Below are 15393 nucleotides of genomic sequence, written 5' to 3'. Positions count from 1 at the left end.
ATCACAACAAGTGCCCTCCTCATTACCTACCCATCAGCCAACTAGCCCATCCCCCACCCACATCCCTCCATCAACCTTCAGTTTGTTCTCTATCATTAAGAGTCTCTTATGGTTTCTGTCTCTCTTCTCTTTTTTTTTTTTTCCTTTTTTCTTTCTTCCCCCTTCCTATATGTTCATCTGTTTTGTTTCTTAAATTCCACATATGAGTGGGATTGTATGGTATTTGTCTTTCTCTGACTTATTTCACTTAGCATAATACATGCTAGCTCCATCCACGTCGTTGCAAATGGCAAGATTTCATTCTTTTTAATGGCTGACTGATATTCCATTTGTGTGTGTGTGTGTGTGTGTGTGTGTGTGTATGCCACATCTTCCATTCATCAGTCAGTGGACATTTGGGCTCTCTCCATAGCTTGGCTATTGTTAGTAATTGCTGCTGTAAACATCGGGGTGACTGTGCCCCTTCGAAGCTGTATCTTTGTATCCTTTGGGTAAATATCTAGTAGTACAGTTGCTGGATTGTAGGGTAGTTCTATTTTTAACTTTTTGAAGAACCTCCATACTGTTCTCCAGAGTGGCTGCACCAGTTTGCATTCCCAGCAACAGTGCAAGAAGGTTCCCCTTCTCCACATCCTTGCCAGCATCTGTTGTTTCTTGTGTTAATTTTCCCATTCTGACAGGTGTGAGGTGATACCTCATGTCTTTTTTTAATATATATTTATTTATTTGACAGAGAGAAAGAGAGAGAGTGAGCACAAGCAGGGGGAACAGCAGAGGGAGAGGGAGAAGCAGGCTTCCCACTGAGCAGAAAGCACGACATGGGGCTTGATCCCAAGACCCTGGGATCATGACCTGAGCCGAAGGCAGACAGACATTTAACGACTGAGCCACCCAGGCACCCCCTCATTGTCTTTTTGATTTGTATTTCCCTGATGCTGAGTGATGTGGAGCATCTCTTCATGTGTCTGTTAGCCATCTGGATGTCTTCTTTGGAAAAGTGACTATTCATGTCTTATGCCCATTTCTTAACTGGATTATTTGCTTTTTGGGGGTTGAGCTTGATAAGTTCCTTTTAGATTTTGGATACTAACTCTTTATGAGATAACATCATTTGCAAATATCTTCTCCAATTCTGTAGGCTGCCTTTTGGTTTTGTTGATTGAAGTTTCCTTCGCTGCGCAGAAGCTTTTTATCTTGATGAAGTCCCAGTGGTTCATTTTTGTTTTTGTTTCCCTTGCCTCCGGTGATGTGTCTGTCTAGTAAGAAATTGCTATGGCTGAGGTCAAAGAGGTTCTGCCTATATTCTCCTCTAGGATTTTGATGGTTTTTGTCTCACATTTAGGTCTTTCATCTATTTTGAATTTATTTTTGTGTATGGTCTGAGAAAGCGGTCCAGTTTCATTCTTCTGCATGTTGTGTCCAGTTTTTCCAACACCATTTGTTGAAGAGACTGTCTTTTTTCCATTGAATATTCTTTACTGCTTTGTCAGTTAGTTGACCATATGGTTGTGGGTCCATTTCTGGGTTTTCTATTCTGTTCCATTGATCTATGTGTCTGTTTTTGTGCCATGACCATACTGTCTTGGTGATTATAGCTTTGTAATATAGCTTGAAATCTGGAATTGTGATGCCTTTAGAAATTTAGAAATGTGGTGATAGGAAATTATACTTAGTGATCTTGGACAAATCACTTAGTTTGGGCTTTGGTTTCATCAGCTTTAAAATTAGGAGTTTAGATTATTTTTTAAAAGTTTATGAAATATTGCCAAATACAGGAAAAAATGCAGAAAGTAATATAATAAACACCATAAGATTTAACTTACATTTATGTTGGACCACATTAGGTGATAATTAAAGGTTCTTTAAAAGAAAAGGTTCTTAAAAAATCTTATTCTAAACTAAATATTCAGTGGAAGATCTGGGTTAAGAAGAATATTTTGTTAGAATCTCAGGGTTTTTGAACTGTTGGGGTTAGGAATAAAGATTTGAAAGTTGTTATTATGGAGGTGGTGGTTAAAGCCTAGGATTGAATTGGTTTCTCCAGAGGAAGTTGTATAAAGTGAGATATGAGGAAGGGAAAATGATAGAGGATCCAGTAAAGAAAACTGAAGAGGTGGGGTCAGAGAGTTAAAGAGGAGTGAATCATATTGGCAAAGCCAAGTTAGAAGTTAGAGGACGTTGTTTCCATGTAATTCTTACTGCTTGTATGTATTTAGATAGATGTATTTATTGATGTAAAATGAAAGAAGGTTAAGATAACTTAAGATAGTTAATAGTTTTGTGATCAGAAGTGAGTGGCCGGGACGCCTGGGTGGCTCAGTCGGTTAAGCGTCTGCCTTCAGCTCAGGCCATGGTCCCAGGGTCCTGGGATCGAGTCCCACATTGGGCTCCCTGCTCAGTGAGGAGCCTGCTTCTCCCTCTGCCTGCCACTCCCCCTGCTTGTGCTTTCTCTCTCTCCCCCAAATAAGTAAATAAATAAATAAATAAATAAATAAATAAATAAATAAATAAAAAGAAGTGAGTGGCCAAAAGAGCAAGGTAGCCATTTTTCTGTTCATGTCCATTGGTAGAAAGATCTTGTAGAGAAAAACCTTCTGTTTTTGTTGAAGTTGGCATAACTTGTTTGCCACAGACATTGACTCTTGGCAAGCTAGGTGGGTGCTATTCCTCCAGTGCATTTGATGTGAATAAACAAGGTCTTATTCCTCTTGCCAGGCATGGCATTAGGGTGATTACTATGTATCCTGCTAGTCTCTGAGGGGCTTTCCTGAATATGTTTTTTGTGGTTTGCAAAATATGGACCTCACGCAAAATTGTACTATGAACTTAGCTCACTACTAACCAAAAAGATCAGTGTAGAATTCAGAGCAATTAATCTAGTAGTAGCAGAGTGGTTTTTGTGGTTATTTTTATCTTAGATCTTCATACCAGCACATTTAAATTCTGTATTGCACGAGAAAAGCAGACCAAGAAAAAGTGTATGAATTAAATACTTAGTAAAGAAAAGATCACTTAGTAATTAGAGTATGGACTTGAGTAACTTACTGTACCTAATATTTGTGATATGAGATATTTTTTATAGGAAAGCCTGAATTTATAGCTACTCTTACACCGAAGGTTTGTGTTTATTACAAGAGTCTTCATTTTTTACCTTTTCCAGTCACCAATTCCTGTGGGTCTCATACCTGACATTCCCTCAAAATGGCATGCAGGTATTTATGACTGGTTAGCACTGGCACATTTACGGATCACTTAACTGAGTGAGGGCTCTAATGTAAGCATTTAGCTAGGACATCTAGGTACTCTTGGTAAAGAAGAAGCAACATGAGGTCTTACATTTATTGTTCTATGGGACTTTAGTACTATCAGAATGAGAAACATTTAGAAATGCTGAGGGATGTATTCCTGCTGTATTCTGATTCCTTACCCACAGATGGAAAACATTTCATTTTTTTGAAATTAATGCAGAGAAGAACTAAGAGAAAAGGAAATTAGGCAGTTAAGATTTACATACAAGTTTAAATGTCTGGGTTTTTTGCCTTTATAAAAAGAATTTAATAATGCATTTTGGGAATACTGTGTGAAATGTTTTTTAGGTGAGTTAGTTTGTTTTTTGCTTGTTGTTATTGGGATATGTGGTATATGTGTTAGAAGTAGAATATATAGTATACGGAATACAAATTAGAATGTAGAAGTTAGGTACAAATGATTTAGCGTATGATTTATTTATTTTTAAAAATTTCTGACATGTATACGTTTCTAAGACTTTGACCTCTTTGTGAAGAGTCAATGGGTTCAATAAGCACCCTCTTGAATCACCGTGACTGATGCCCTATAATGGATTCAGCTAATAGGAACCAAATCTGATACTGTCAAATAGGATTAGTAGCCATGCAGGCCAGCTTGAGCAGTGCCTGAGTGCCACGTGGATAAGGGTCACTGGGCTCTTTTGGCATCTTAAGCAGGCTGGTTGTTGAATTTCATATTCCACAAAGGTCCTTGCTCTGTGGTGGTAGTCCTTTTCTCCAAATTGAATCTATATTCAGTTCTGACATTTGTCTTGTGGATCTTTTTGTTTCTTTGCATGGTAGTCTTTCTGATTTTAATAGGTTGGTGAAGAAAAACCAAGGAAATGTAAAGACTTTTGTCATCTTGCACTTTAGAAAGGACTGTTGGGGAACTCTGTGGAAATCACACAATTCATCTTTGTTTTGCATTGGATTTTAATTCTTGCTCTGAGATCTTTAGTGCTGAATTTATGCACCAAAACTGGAAGTTCTTAGTGGTAATATCTCTTGGATTCACTACATTATTGTAGTTCCACTGTTTTCAGCAAAACATTTTTTTTTTTATTACTTTAAGTAATCTTTTCTTTTTCCATGTCTCTGAGGAAAATTTTAAGTAGGCTGGCTATCTTGACACATTACATTTCATAAGGTATTTAAGGGAAAAACATATTTAGGTCTTCATTGATTTCATTTATTGTAATTTTCAGCATATAGATTCTTTACATGTTTTGTTAGATTTATACCTAGATATTTAAATTTTTTTGAGGGATTATAAATGGTCATAAATTTTAAAAAAATTGAAGTTCAATATTGGGTCATATTTAATTTTGTTCAGTTTATAAAATATCTACATTTTTAAAGCAAGTATAAATATTCATCTATTTTCTTTAATATTACTGTTACTAAGACCTATTTCAGGCACATGAAATATAGATTAAAAAAAAAACAAGCACTATAAAATGGTATCATGATGTGAGGTTTTAAATTTTAACAGAGTTGGATTTACCAGTATTTTTTCTTATGATATACCCTTTCTGTGTCTTTAAACATGAAACCTTCCATGCCTCAGTGTCTTAAAAGTATTTTCCTGTATTTCCTTCCAGTACCACCGTTAAGATAATGAACATGCCCCCCCCATATTTTCTTGTATCTCTTTGTAATCCCTTTCTTTTGCCTTTCCCTGATATTCTTCACTCCTTTCCCCTTCTCCTTCTTCCCAGGCAACCCTTGATCTATTACTATTCTTTTCCATTACTGTAATTAGTGTACAATTTCTAGAATTTTATATATATATGAAATCATATAGTATATACTTTTTTGTCTCGCTCTTAGTGGGGTAGTATATAATTAGTGGTTAAGATTGTAGGATCTGGAGACAGACCAGTTAATCTTAAAGTCCTGCTCTGCTGCTTATTTATAACTATCTTTTCTAAGTCTCAGTTTCCCAGGTTGCCATGGGAAAGTGAAATTTTCCACAGGGAGAATGCAAGTGAAGAAGATACAATGTTTGAGGATTAGAATTGGGGGGATTTTTAATATACTATGTATAGGGTTGGCAAGCATATACATGACCAAATGGAGAAAGGTTCAGAAATCTGAGGATAGAATGAAGAAAACCATTTAATTTAGAAGTAAAGATCTGTAAAATAAGTATGACTAAAATAAAAAGGAGATAATAAGAGGCTGTGTTTGAAAGGATTGCTCAGGCTGGGAGAAAAACAAGACAAACCAGAATAGGGATGAATGACGAAAAAGAGATGATAGATGATAGATGATGGGTTATGCTATGCACCAAGAGTAGATTTAGTAAGTATAGAAGAAAGAAAATGGTTGTTTCAGAAATAAGAATTTAAGTGTTTGAAAGTTTTCAGGTGGACCTTTCCAGAATATAACAAGGTTACCATATATCATTATTAGAATAGAGGGAAATCAGAAGTGAAAAGTATTTATTGAGGGGGCATGGTAGAACTTGTGGTGAAGAATTATAAATGGAACTTACAAAGATTACTTCCCCAGTTTCTGGCTTGGTGGGACAAATGGCATTGAAGTGGTGGTTGGAACAAGTGTAGTTTAGCAGAGTGAAATCTGGTGTATTTATATGTTTTTCCTTTCCAGCATAGTCCAAGATAATTTTTAAGTACATAATGACTTAACTATAGAGTCTCAAATGAGACTAGTCTTGTAGGAAAATTTTCCATAGTACTTAGCAGTAAGTACTACCATACACACAGTATTGGTTCTCAGATACCTTATAGCTTAGATGTAATATTAGATTTTCCCTGAGAGTTTTGGTGTTCTCTAAATGTGAGTCATTACCCATGTTACCTCTTTTTTCTTTGTGGGTTGGTTAATCCACAGACAGCCAGGAAAAATAATATAGGACAAGTTCAAGATTAAGGATGTTTTATAGAAATATACTTGTATCTTAGATTTGCACTTTCAGTGTTGTAGCCACGAGCTATTTGTGGCTATTGAGCATTTGAAATAGGGTAATCCAAATTGAGATATGATGTAAATATAAAAATTACAATATGCATTGGACTTTTAAGACAGGGTGAAACAAAGAATGTAAAATAAAATAGTTCATTCTATTACTATTCATTACTATTCATTACTATTCATTACTATTCGCTGAATTGTAAATCCTTAGTGAAAAAGCAAAAAACAAAAACAAAAACAAAAAAACCCTAAAATAAATTTGATGTGTGAGTATGCTTAATCAAATTTGCTTTGAATGGATTTAAAAATAAGTACTATCATTAGATTTCTTTGATTTCATTAGATTTCTAGTTATTTGAAAGTTATATTTAGTGAAAGCTGTTATTAAACTTGGGGGATAAAGGTAACTGGATGCCAGACTTTAGCTGACTAGTCTTTGGGCATGAAAATGGACCTTTGCTTTCCTTTGCACGATGTCTCGATGCATTATGGGATTGTTGGTCTAAAAAGCATCGTATTCTACCTCTAGTTTCTATTATGTGATAACAGCAAGTATCATGCTTGATGATGCTTATGGTTTTCTTTCTAATTTTAGATTTTCTAAAGCATTGGGAACTTGTTAGAAAAACTAATTCTTGTGCCCCCAAACCCATTGAATCAGAACTGTGGCTGGGCCTGGGAATCTGTTTAAACCCTCCAAAGAGGTGGCAAAACTCAGTCTCTTTATAACAGTTCTCCGTTTTATCCCTTGATTCAGATCTATTTATCCTGGTATCATTGTATATTTAACTGATGTAAATTTTATTTTTATTACAAAAGTGCTTATAAGGTTTTAGGGTTTAATTTCTAAATAGCTATAATTATATTTAGAGTGGTATTTTATTTGATTCTAATGAAAGTTTACTATATACATATCATTTGGGCAGCTATACACATGTATTTGGAAGGGATTACATTCCTTTCTTTTCATTTAATCATTTGTAAAAATGTCACATTCTTAGGTGGATGCTCTCCGATTGCGTTTGGAAGAGAAGGAAACCATGTTGAATAAGAAGACAAAACAAATTCAGGATATGGCTGAGGAGAAGGGGACACAAGCTGGAGAGATACATGACCTCAAAGACATGCTGGATGTGAAAGAGAGGAAGGTTAATGTTCTTCAGAAGAAGGTAAGGTGCAGGTGTTCTGAGTTTAGTTTCCTATATCTGGCATATATCCTCATTCCTACCATGTATATGTGTGTGTGTATATGTACATATATATGTATATATATATTGATATCCTTCTCACCCTTTCCTCTGAAATGTTCACTTAAAAATTTTTTTAATTTTTAATTTTTCTTTTTATTTTTAAATTTTAATTCCAATATAGTTAACATATAGTGTTATATTAGTTTCAGATGTGCAATATAGTGATTCAGGAATTCTATACATTACTTAGTGCTCATCATTAAGTATGCTCTACTCATCAGGGACATTGGCCTATAGTTCTCTCTCTTTTTTTTTTTTAAGTAGGCTCCACGCCCAGTATGGAGCCTGACGTGGGGCTTGAACTCATGACCCTGAGATCAAGACCTGAGCTGAGATCAAGAGTCAGATGCTTAACCTACTGAGCCAACCCAGGCGCCTCTGTAGTTCTCTTTTATTGTGGAGTCTTTATTTGGTTTTGGTATCAGGGTAATGTTGGCCTCATAGAATGAATTTGGAAGTTTTCCTTCCTTTTTTATTTTTTGGAATAGTTTGAGAAGAATACATATTAACACTTCTTTAAATATTTGGTAGAATTCGCCTGTGAAGCCATCTGGTCCTGGACTTTTATTTGTTGGGAGATTTTTGATTACTGATTCAGTTTCTTTGCTGGTAGTTGGTCTGTTCAAGTTTCTTATTTCTTCCTGTTTCAGTTTTGATAGTTTATATATCCTGGAATTTATTCATTTCTTCTAGGTTGTCCAATTTGTTGGCATATAGTTTTTGATAATATTCCTGTATAACTGTTTGTATTTTTGTGATGTTGGTTATTTCTCCTCTCTCATTTGTGATTTAATTTATTTGGGTCCTTTCTCTTTTCTTTTTGGTAAGTCTGGCAAGGGGTTTATCAATTTTATTAATTTTTTCAAAGACCCAGCTCTTCCTGGTTTCACTGACCTGTTCTTTTTCTTTTTCTTTTTCTTAAAGTTTCTATATCATTTTATTTATGCTCTAATCTTTATTATTTCCTTCCTTCTGTTGGTCCTAGGCTTTGTTTGTTGGTCTTTTTCTAGCTCCTTTAGGTATAAGTTTAGGTTGTTTATTTGAAGTTTCTCTTGCTTCTTGAGATAGGCCTGTATTGCTATAAACTTTCCTCTTAGAACTGTTTTTGCTGCATCCCAGAGGTTTTGGACCATTGTGTTTTCATTTTCATTTGTTTCCATGTACTTTTTAATTTCTTCTTTGATTTCTTAGTTGACCCATTCATTGTTTAGTAGCATGTTGTTTAACCTCCATGTATTTGTACTCTTTCCAAGATTTGCTTGTGGTTGACTTTTAGTTTCATAGTGTGGGGTTAGAAAAGGTGCATAGTATGACTTCAGTCATTTTGTATTTATTGAGGCCTGTTGTGTGACGTCATAGGTGTTATATTCTGGAGAATGTTCCATGTGCATGTGAAAAGAATGTGTGTTCTGCTGTCTTAGGATGGAATGTTCTGAATAGATCTGTTAAGTCCATCTGGTCCAGTGTGTCATTCAAAGCCATTGTCTCCTTGTTGATTTTCTGCTAAGATGACCTGTCCATTGATGTAAGTGGGGTGTTAAAGTCCCCTATTATTTTGTTATTATCAGTAGTTCCTTTGTGTTTGTTATTGTTTTATATATTTGGGTGCTCCCATGTTGGGTGCATGAATATTTACAATTGTTATATCTTCTGGTTGAATTGTCCCCTTTATTATTATATAGTGCTCTTCTTTGTCTCTTGTTAATAGTCTTTGAAGGCTAGTTTGTCTGATATAAGTATTGGTATTCAGCGCTCTTTTTTGAGAGCTGAATTACTACCATTTGTATAGTAATTGTTTCTCCGTCCCCTCACTTTCAATCTGGAGATATCTTTAGGTCTAAAATGAGTCTCTTGTAGGCAGCATATAGATGGGTATATATATATTTTTTAATCTATTCTGACACCCTATGTCTTTTGATTGGAGCACATAATCTATTCACAGTAATTATTGATAGATATGTATTTATTGCCATTTTATTACTTGTTTTGTGGTTGTTTCTGGAGATTTTCTCTGATCCTTTCTTGTCTTTTTCATGTTTTGCTGATTTTCTATAGTGATATATTTGGATTTCTTTCTCTTTATTCTTTGCATGTTAGTGTTTTTTGATATGGTTACCATTAGGTTTGTATATAACCTCTTCTGCAAATATCAGTCTATATATATGTGTGTGTATATATATTTAAAAGATGTATTTATTTATTTTAGAGAGAGAGAGTGAGCATGTGAGGGAGGAGCAGAGAGACAGGGAGAGAGAGAATCTCAAGCAGGCTCTCCGCTGAGCATGGAGCCTGACGCAGGGCTCCATCTCACGACCCTGAGATCATGACCTGAGCTGAAATCAAGAATTGGAAGCTTAACCAATTGAGCCACCCAGACACCCCCAAATATCAGTCTATATTAAGTTGATGGTCGTTCAAGTTTGAACCCATTCTTTCTTCCTCTCCTCCCCATGTTTTAGGTATATGTTATTATATTTATGTCCTTTTTGTGTGTGTGAGTTCCTTGACTGATTTTTAGAGGAAGTATTCATTTATACTGCTTTTGTTTTTCCTACCTTTTATTGTCATTTTTGGTCTCTCCTTTCCATTCAAAGAGTCCCCTTTAATATTTCTTGCAGGACTGGTTTAGTGATCACGAACTCCTTTAGTTTTTGTTTGCCTGGGAAACTGTCTCTCCTTGTATTCTGAATGATAGCCTTGCTGGATAGAGTATTCTTGGCTGCAGATTTTTCCCCTTTAGCACTTTGAATAGATCATGTCACTCCCTTCTGGCTTGCCAAGTTTCTGTTGAGAAAGCTCCAGCTAGCCTTATGGGTTTTCCCTTGTAAGTTACGACTTCTTTTGTCTTGCTGCTTTTAAGATTTTTTCTTTATCACTATATTTTGCAAATGTAATTACAATATGTCTTGGTGTTGGCCTGTGTTAATGGTTTTGAGGGGAGTTCTCTTTGCCTCCTTGGAGCTGGATGTCTGTTTCTTTCCCCAGATGAGGGAAATTTTCAGCTATTATTTCTTTTCTTTTCTTTTTTTTTAAGATTTTAATTTATTTATTTGACAGGGAGAGAGAGAGAGCGCGCACACAAGCAGGGGGAGCAGCAGGCAGGGGGAGAGGGAGAAGCAGGCTCCCCACTGAGCAAGGAGCCTGATGTGGAGCTCGATCCCAGGACCCTGAGATCATGACCTGAGCTGAAGGCAGACACTAAACTGACTGAGCCACCCAGACGCCCCTCAGCTATTATTTCTTGAAATAAATTTTCTGCCCCCTTTTCTCTCTTCTTCTTTTGGGACTTCTTTTTTTTTTTTTTTTTTTAAGATTTTATTTATTTATTCATGAGAGACAGGGAGAGAGAGAGAGAAGCAGAGGGAGAAGCAGGCTCCCAAGGAGCAGGGAGCCCGATGCAGGACTCGATCCCAGGACCCTGGGATCATGACCTGAGCCGAAGGCAGACGCTTAACCATCTGAGCCACCCAGGCGCCCTTCTTTTGGGACTTCTATAATATGAATGTTATTATGTTTGATGGGGTCACTGAGTTCCCTAAATCTATTCTTGTGTGGCATAATTCTTTTCTCTCTTTTGTTCAGCTTCATTGCTTACCATTACTTTGTCTTCTAGGTCATTAATTTGTTTCTCTGCATCTTCCAGCCTGCTGTTCATTGCATCAAGCATGGTTCTAATTTCATTTATTACACTCTTCATCTCTTTTGATTCTTTTTTAACTCTTTTATCTCTGTGGTAAGGGTCTTACCAATGTCTTCTTTTCTCAAGGCCAGTGAGTATCCTTACGATCTTTGCTTTAAATTCTTCATCACGTATGTTCCTTATGTCTGTTTCACAAAGCTCTCTGGCCATAGCCTTATCTTGTTCTTTCATTTGGGATAAATTCCTCTGCCTTCACATTTTGTCTAAGTCTCTGCCTTCTTCTGAGTGTTAGAAAAGCCAGTTATATATCCTCCTGAAAGTTACGGCCTTATGAAGAAGAGGTCATGTAGTTCCCAGGGAGGACGTATCAAGGAGTGTCTCCTATGTGTGGTGCATGAGCTCTGCTTTTGTGTTCTGGTTGTTCTGCCCTTTAGGTCAGTCACTTATAGAGGCTCTCCTTTCCTGCTGTGGGCAGTGTTTGGTCCCTGGCCTGAATGTGGCAGGTTTTAGCTAGGTGCGTTCTGGTCTACTTGTGAAATGAGAGCTGTCACCATCTCCACCATAACTGAGGCCCTGCAAAACTCTCGGGTCTGGAGACATGGTATGGACAGGGGTTTGTCCTGGTCTTCTGGGGCAGGGTCCTGCTGCACTGGGACTGAGGCAAGCGTGACTGAGAAGGGCAGTTCCACTAGAGCCAGGGCGGGTAGGGCTTAGTGTAAGCAAGTTAAACAGCCAGTGTGGGTGCTGTGCTGCTTCCCGCAGTTGGCTCCGTATTTATGCTGAGGGGCAGGGGAAGGAAATGGTGTTGGCAAGCTCCGTTGTTCCCAGAGACTCTGTGAATGTTGCCTCTCAGGGAAGTGCTCTGAGAAAAGTGTGTGATCTCCCCACTGTGTGCCCCAGATGCTCTTCAGATCGTTGTTTCTGCACTGTCTGCCCCCAGGTTGTTTGCCTGCCATCTCTCCAGGAGCAGCACAGTGCCCTCCAGACTCTATCCCAGCCAAGCCCGCTGACCTTTAAAACTCCAGGCTTTAATCCCTACTGCTTACAAGAACTCATGAAATGTAGCTCCTCTCATTTGCCAAGTCAGTGGCTTTGGGGAAGTGTTCTCCTTGTGCTTTCCCCTCTGTGCTCCTCTCTCTCTCTCTCTCTCTCTCGCCCTTTTCTGACCATGGCTTCCCTCCATCCGCAGCACCCAAGATCTGTGTCTCCCCCAAACCATGTCTCTGTACTTCCTATCTTCTTCCATGTGGCCTCTTCTCTCCCTTTAGTTGTAGAGTTTGTTCTGTCAGTCATCTGGTTGATTTCTGGCATATTTAGGATGATTTGATAGTTATCTAGTTGTGTTTGTGAGACATGGTGAGCCTAGGGTCCTCGTACTCTGTTGCCATCTTCCTGCTTCATACCCCAAGGTTTAAATTTTTATTTAATTCATGGTTGCTCTAGAATTCCTTTGAAAAATTTTCAAGAAAAGTCATAGGTGCTATGTTTCCTAAGTTCTTGCTTATTGATTATGTTATATTATCTTTTTATATTTTATAACTGTTTCAGAGATATGAAGAATATAGAGAATAATATAAGTAATGGTAATTATTCAGCTTAAGAAGTAAAATTTCAAATACAGTTGATGTTCCTTGACATCTCTTTACTTGATAGTATTGTCCTCCATTTTGTCCCAGAGTTGAAAATTTAATTTTGGTGTTTGTGCATGCCCCCATATATTAGATCAGGATACATGGTTTTACACTTTTATAACCCATGTAACTTTAATGAAACATACATAATATGAGGAAGTATACCTTACAAATAAATATGAGAAGTATTTACCCTGAATGTAATCAGGGGAATGTAAAAGAAAACCAGATTAAGAAACAATTTTATACCTATTCTTTTTTGCTTTGTTGGCAAAAATTAAGAAGTCTGTGACAGTATCAAGTGTTGATAAATATGGCAGTTGGATTTTTTGAACAGTGCTATTGGATTTTTAAATTGGTAAAACTACTTTGGAAAGTAGTTATGAAATTAAACATAAGCATATCCTCCCCGATACAGATACTTTAGATGAACTCCAGGACATGTGTAGGAATGTTCATAGTAGCCTTGTTTGGCTATAAAAACAAAACAAAACAAAACTGAGGAAACATTATACAAAAGTTCATTAAGAGAAGAGTGAGTAGGTAAATTTGGTATGGTCACACAATGGAACCTGTTATTTTAAGGGAAAGGAATGTTTAGGATAAAAATTCAGCAAAGTCATTTCTTCTAGAGGTAGGGAAGGTAGAGAGATGGCATAAGGAGGGATATATAAGTATCTTAACATGGGTAATGAGTTTGTGTGTATTTAACTTATTATACTTCATAACATGTATATATTAAATATTAACATAATTTAAAATAACTGGAGGCAGATTAAGTTTTGTTAAATTTGCATGGTACATTGGTATAAAAGATACAATATCTTTTATATGTTTTCCTCTGTTTGAATATTAGTTTGAAAATTGCTTAGAAAAAAAGCCTCTGTATATATACGTATTAGTATTTTCTTTGAAAAAGAACTTTTCATATATTTCACTTTAAATTTATTTCTAATTTTATAATTCTAAAATCAGAATCACTTTTCCCTAGAAGTTCATTTGTACATTTTGGAAGAATGTCTGATACAGATGTAGGGTCTTACCTGATAAATTTTAACTGTCTGATTAAAATTTTTCATATAAATTCTCAGGCAAAAGGGTTTATTTACCTTACGGTCAAATAGGTCCAATTATGATGAATTGATGACTTGGGACAGTTTGACCCTCTTTCCTTGAACCAGAATTTGGTTATTTACAGTATTTGCTGATTGAGATTAACTTGGGGCTGTATTGAACAAGTATAATCCTCCTCCTGCAGAATGACTTTTTAGGTATTAGGAACTTGCCATTTGACAGCCCTCAAATCTTGTTTTTCTAGATGATATATTTCTGTTCCTCCCAGTGTTCTCCTTTGCCCTGGTTAATTTTTCTGATGGCAGTTATTTGTCTGAACTCATTTTTCTCCCATATTTTACTTTTCCAGTTGAAACTTTGGATTTAATTGCAAGAGAGATAATTAGAACATTATTAATATTCTTGGCCCTAACTGGTATGTGATATTGGGCAACTCACTGAAACTGACTAACCTCCAGTTTTTTCAACTATAGACAGGGTATAATAGTTACCTCAGGAGGTTTTTGTTAAATGATGTAATGTGTTGGAAAGTACTTTGGAACCTGTAAAGTGTTGCATACTATGGATATAAGGTGTTAATATTGTTTATTCTTTTTTCTTTTAAGATTTTTATTTATTGGAGAGAGAGAGAGAGCATGTGCACATGAGTTGGGGGAGGGGCAAAGGGAGAGGGACAAGTAGACTCCTCACTGAGCAGGGAGCCTGATGCCAGTCTCGATCCTGGAATCCTGAGATCATGACCTGAGCTGAAGGCAGACACTTAACCGACTGAGCCACCCAGGCGCCCCTTAATATTGTTTATTTTTACTAAGTTTTACTTTGCTTAATTCAGCCAATTAATCTTTGAGGACCTTCAACTTTATGCCTTCTACCCATTTATAAGCATATTCTTTATACTTTCATATAAATGATAAAATGTTGAATAGACCAGAAAAGGCTTTTGTGATATATTGTACCTCTTTCAGATTGATTATCGAAACAATTCTCAAAGCTCTTTTTGTTGTCTGTAGAATTTTTTTTCTTGTAAGCTGAGTTTGTTTTCAGGTCTAGCCTTTTTAAAAATTCTTATTTCTCTGTGTTCTTCATTCAGACCCTTATAAACCTGGCTTAAAAATCTGAGTCAGTTGGAGAGATCACTATATAATTCTTTCTTACAGTGATGCCTGGGTTATGAGCCAGTGATATGCTCAGCTGTTTTTGGCTTTTTCAGGACCACTACCCACACATTTTCCTAGCTTTCTAATCAATGGATATATTTATATATACTGGAGCAATGTATATATTTATATACACTGGAGAATTGTTTGCTCTTTCTCCCTTTTCCCCCTTACTGAGTACATTTATAGTTGCATAGTCAAATTGTGTTTTGTGGCTTCCCTGGAAAACTACCTTCGTTCATCCATTTGGTGTAGTGCCTTCTGCTATATAGTAGGCACTGAGCTAAGTACCTAGACAAATAAGATGTGGTTTCTGCTAAGTTTTAGTTAAAGAAGTGGTGATATACATGGTGTATAGTGGGGTACAAAGCAAGAATTTTTCGATTTGAACTTGTGTGAACGGAACTAAGTCTT

The 15393-nt window shown here is 36.4% G+C and overlaps 1 protein-coding gene across 14 annotated transcripts in view; it reads left to right on the top strand.

Moving 5' to 3' along the window:
* Positions 1 to 15393, top strand: part of ERC1 (ELKS/RAB6-interacting/CAST family member 1) — a 548010-nt gene that overhangs the window by 134029 nt on the left and 398588 nt on the right. For all 14 annotated transcript variants that reach the window (XM_032390726.1, XM_032390723.1, XM_032390722.1 and 11 more), the window contains one exon: positions 7229 to 7396. In XM_032390726.1, the coding sequence (XP_032246617.1) occupies positions 7229 to 7396 (168 nt within the window). The remainder of the gene's footprint in view (positions 1 to 7228; positions 7397 to 15393) is intronic.

This window comes from Phoca vitulina, unplaced genomic scaffold (assembly GCF_004348235.1).
Source record: "Phoca vitulina isolate PV1807 unplaced genomic scaffold, GSC_HSeal_1.0 scaffold59, whole genome shotgun sequence".
NCBI classification, from domain to species: domain Eukaryota; kingdom Metazoa; phylum Chordata; class Mammalia; order Carnivora; family Phocidae; genus Phoca; species Phoca vitulina.
The sequence above is the reverse complement of the archived record's forward strand: the minus strand, read 5'-3'. Positions and strand labels throughout refer to the sequence as shown.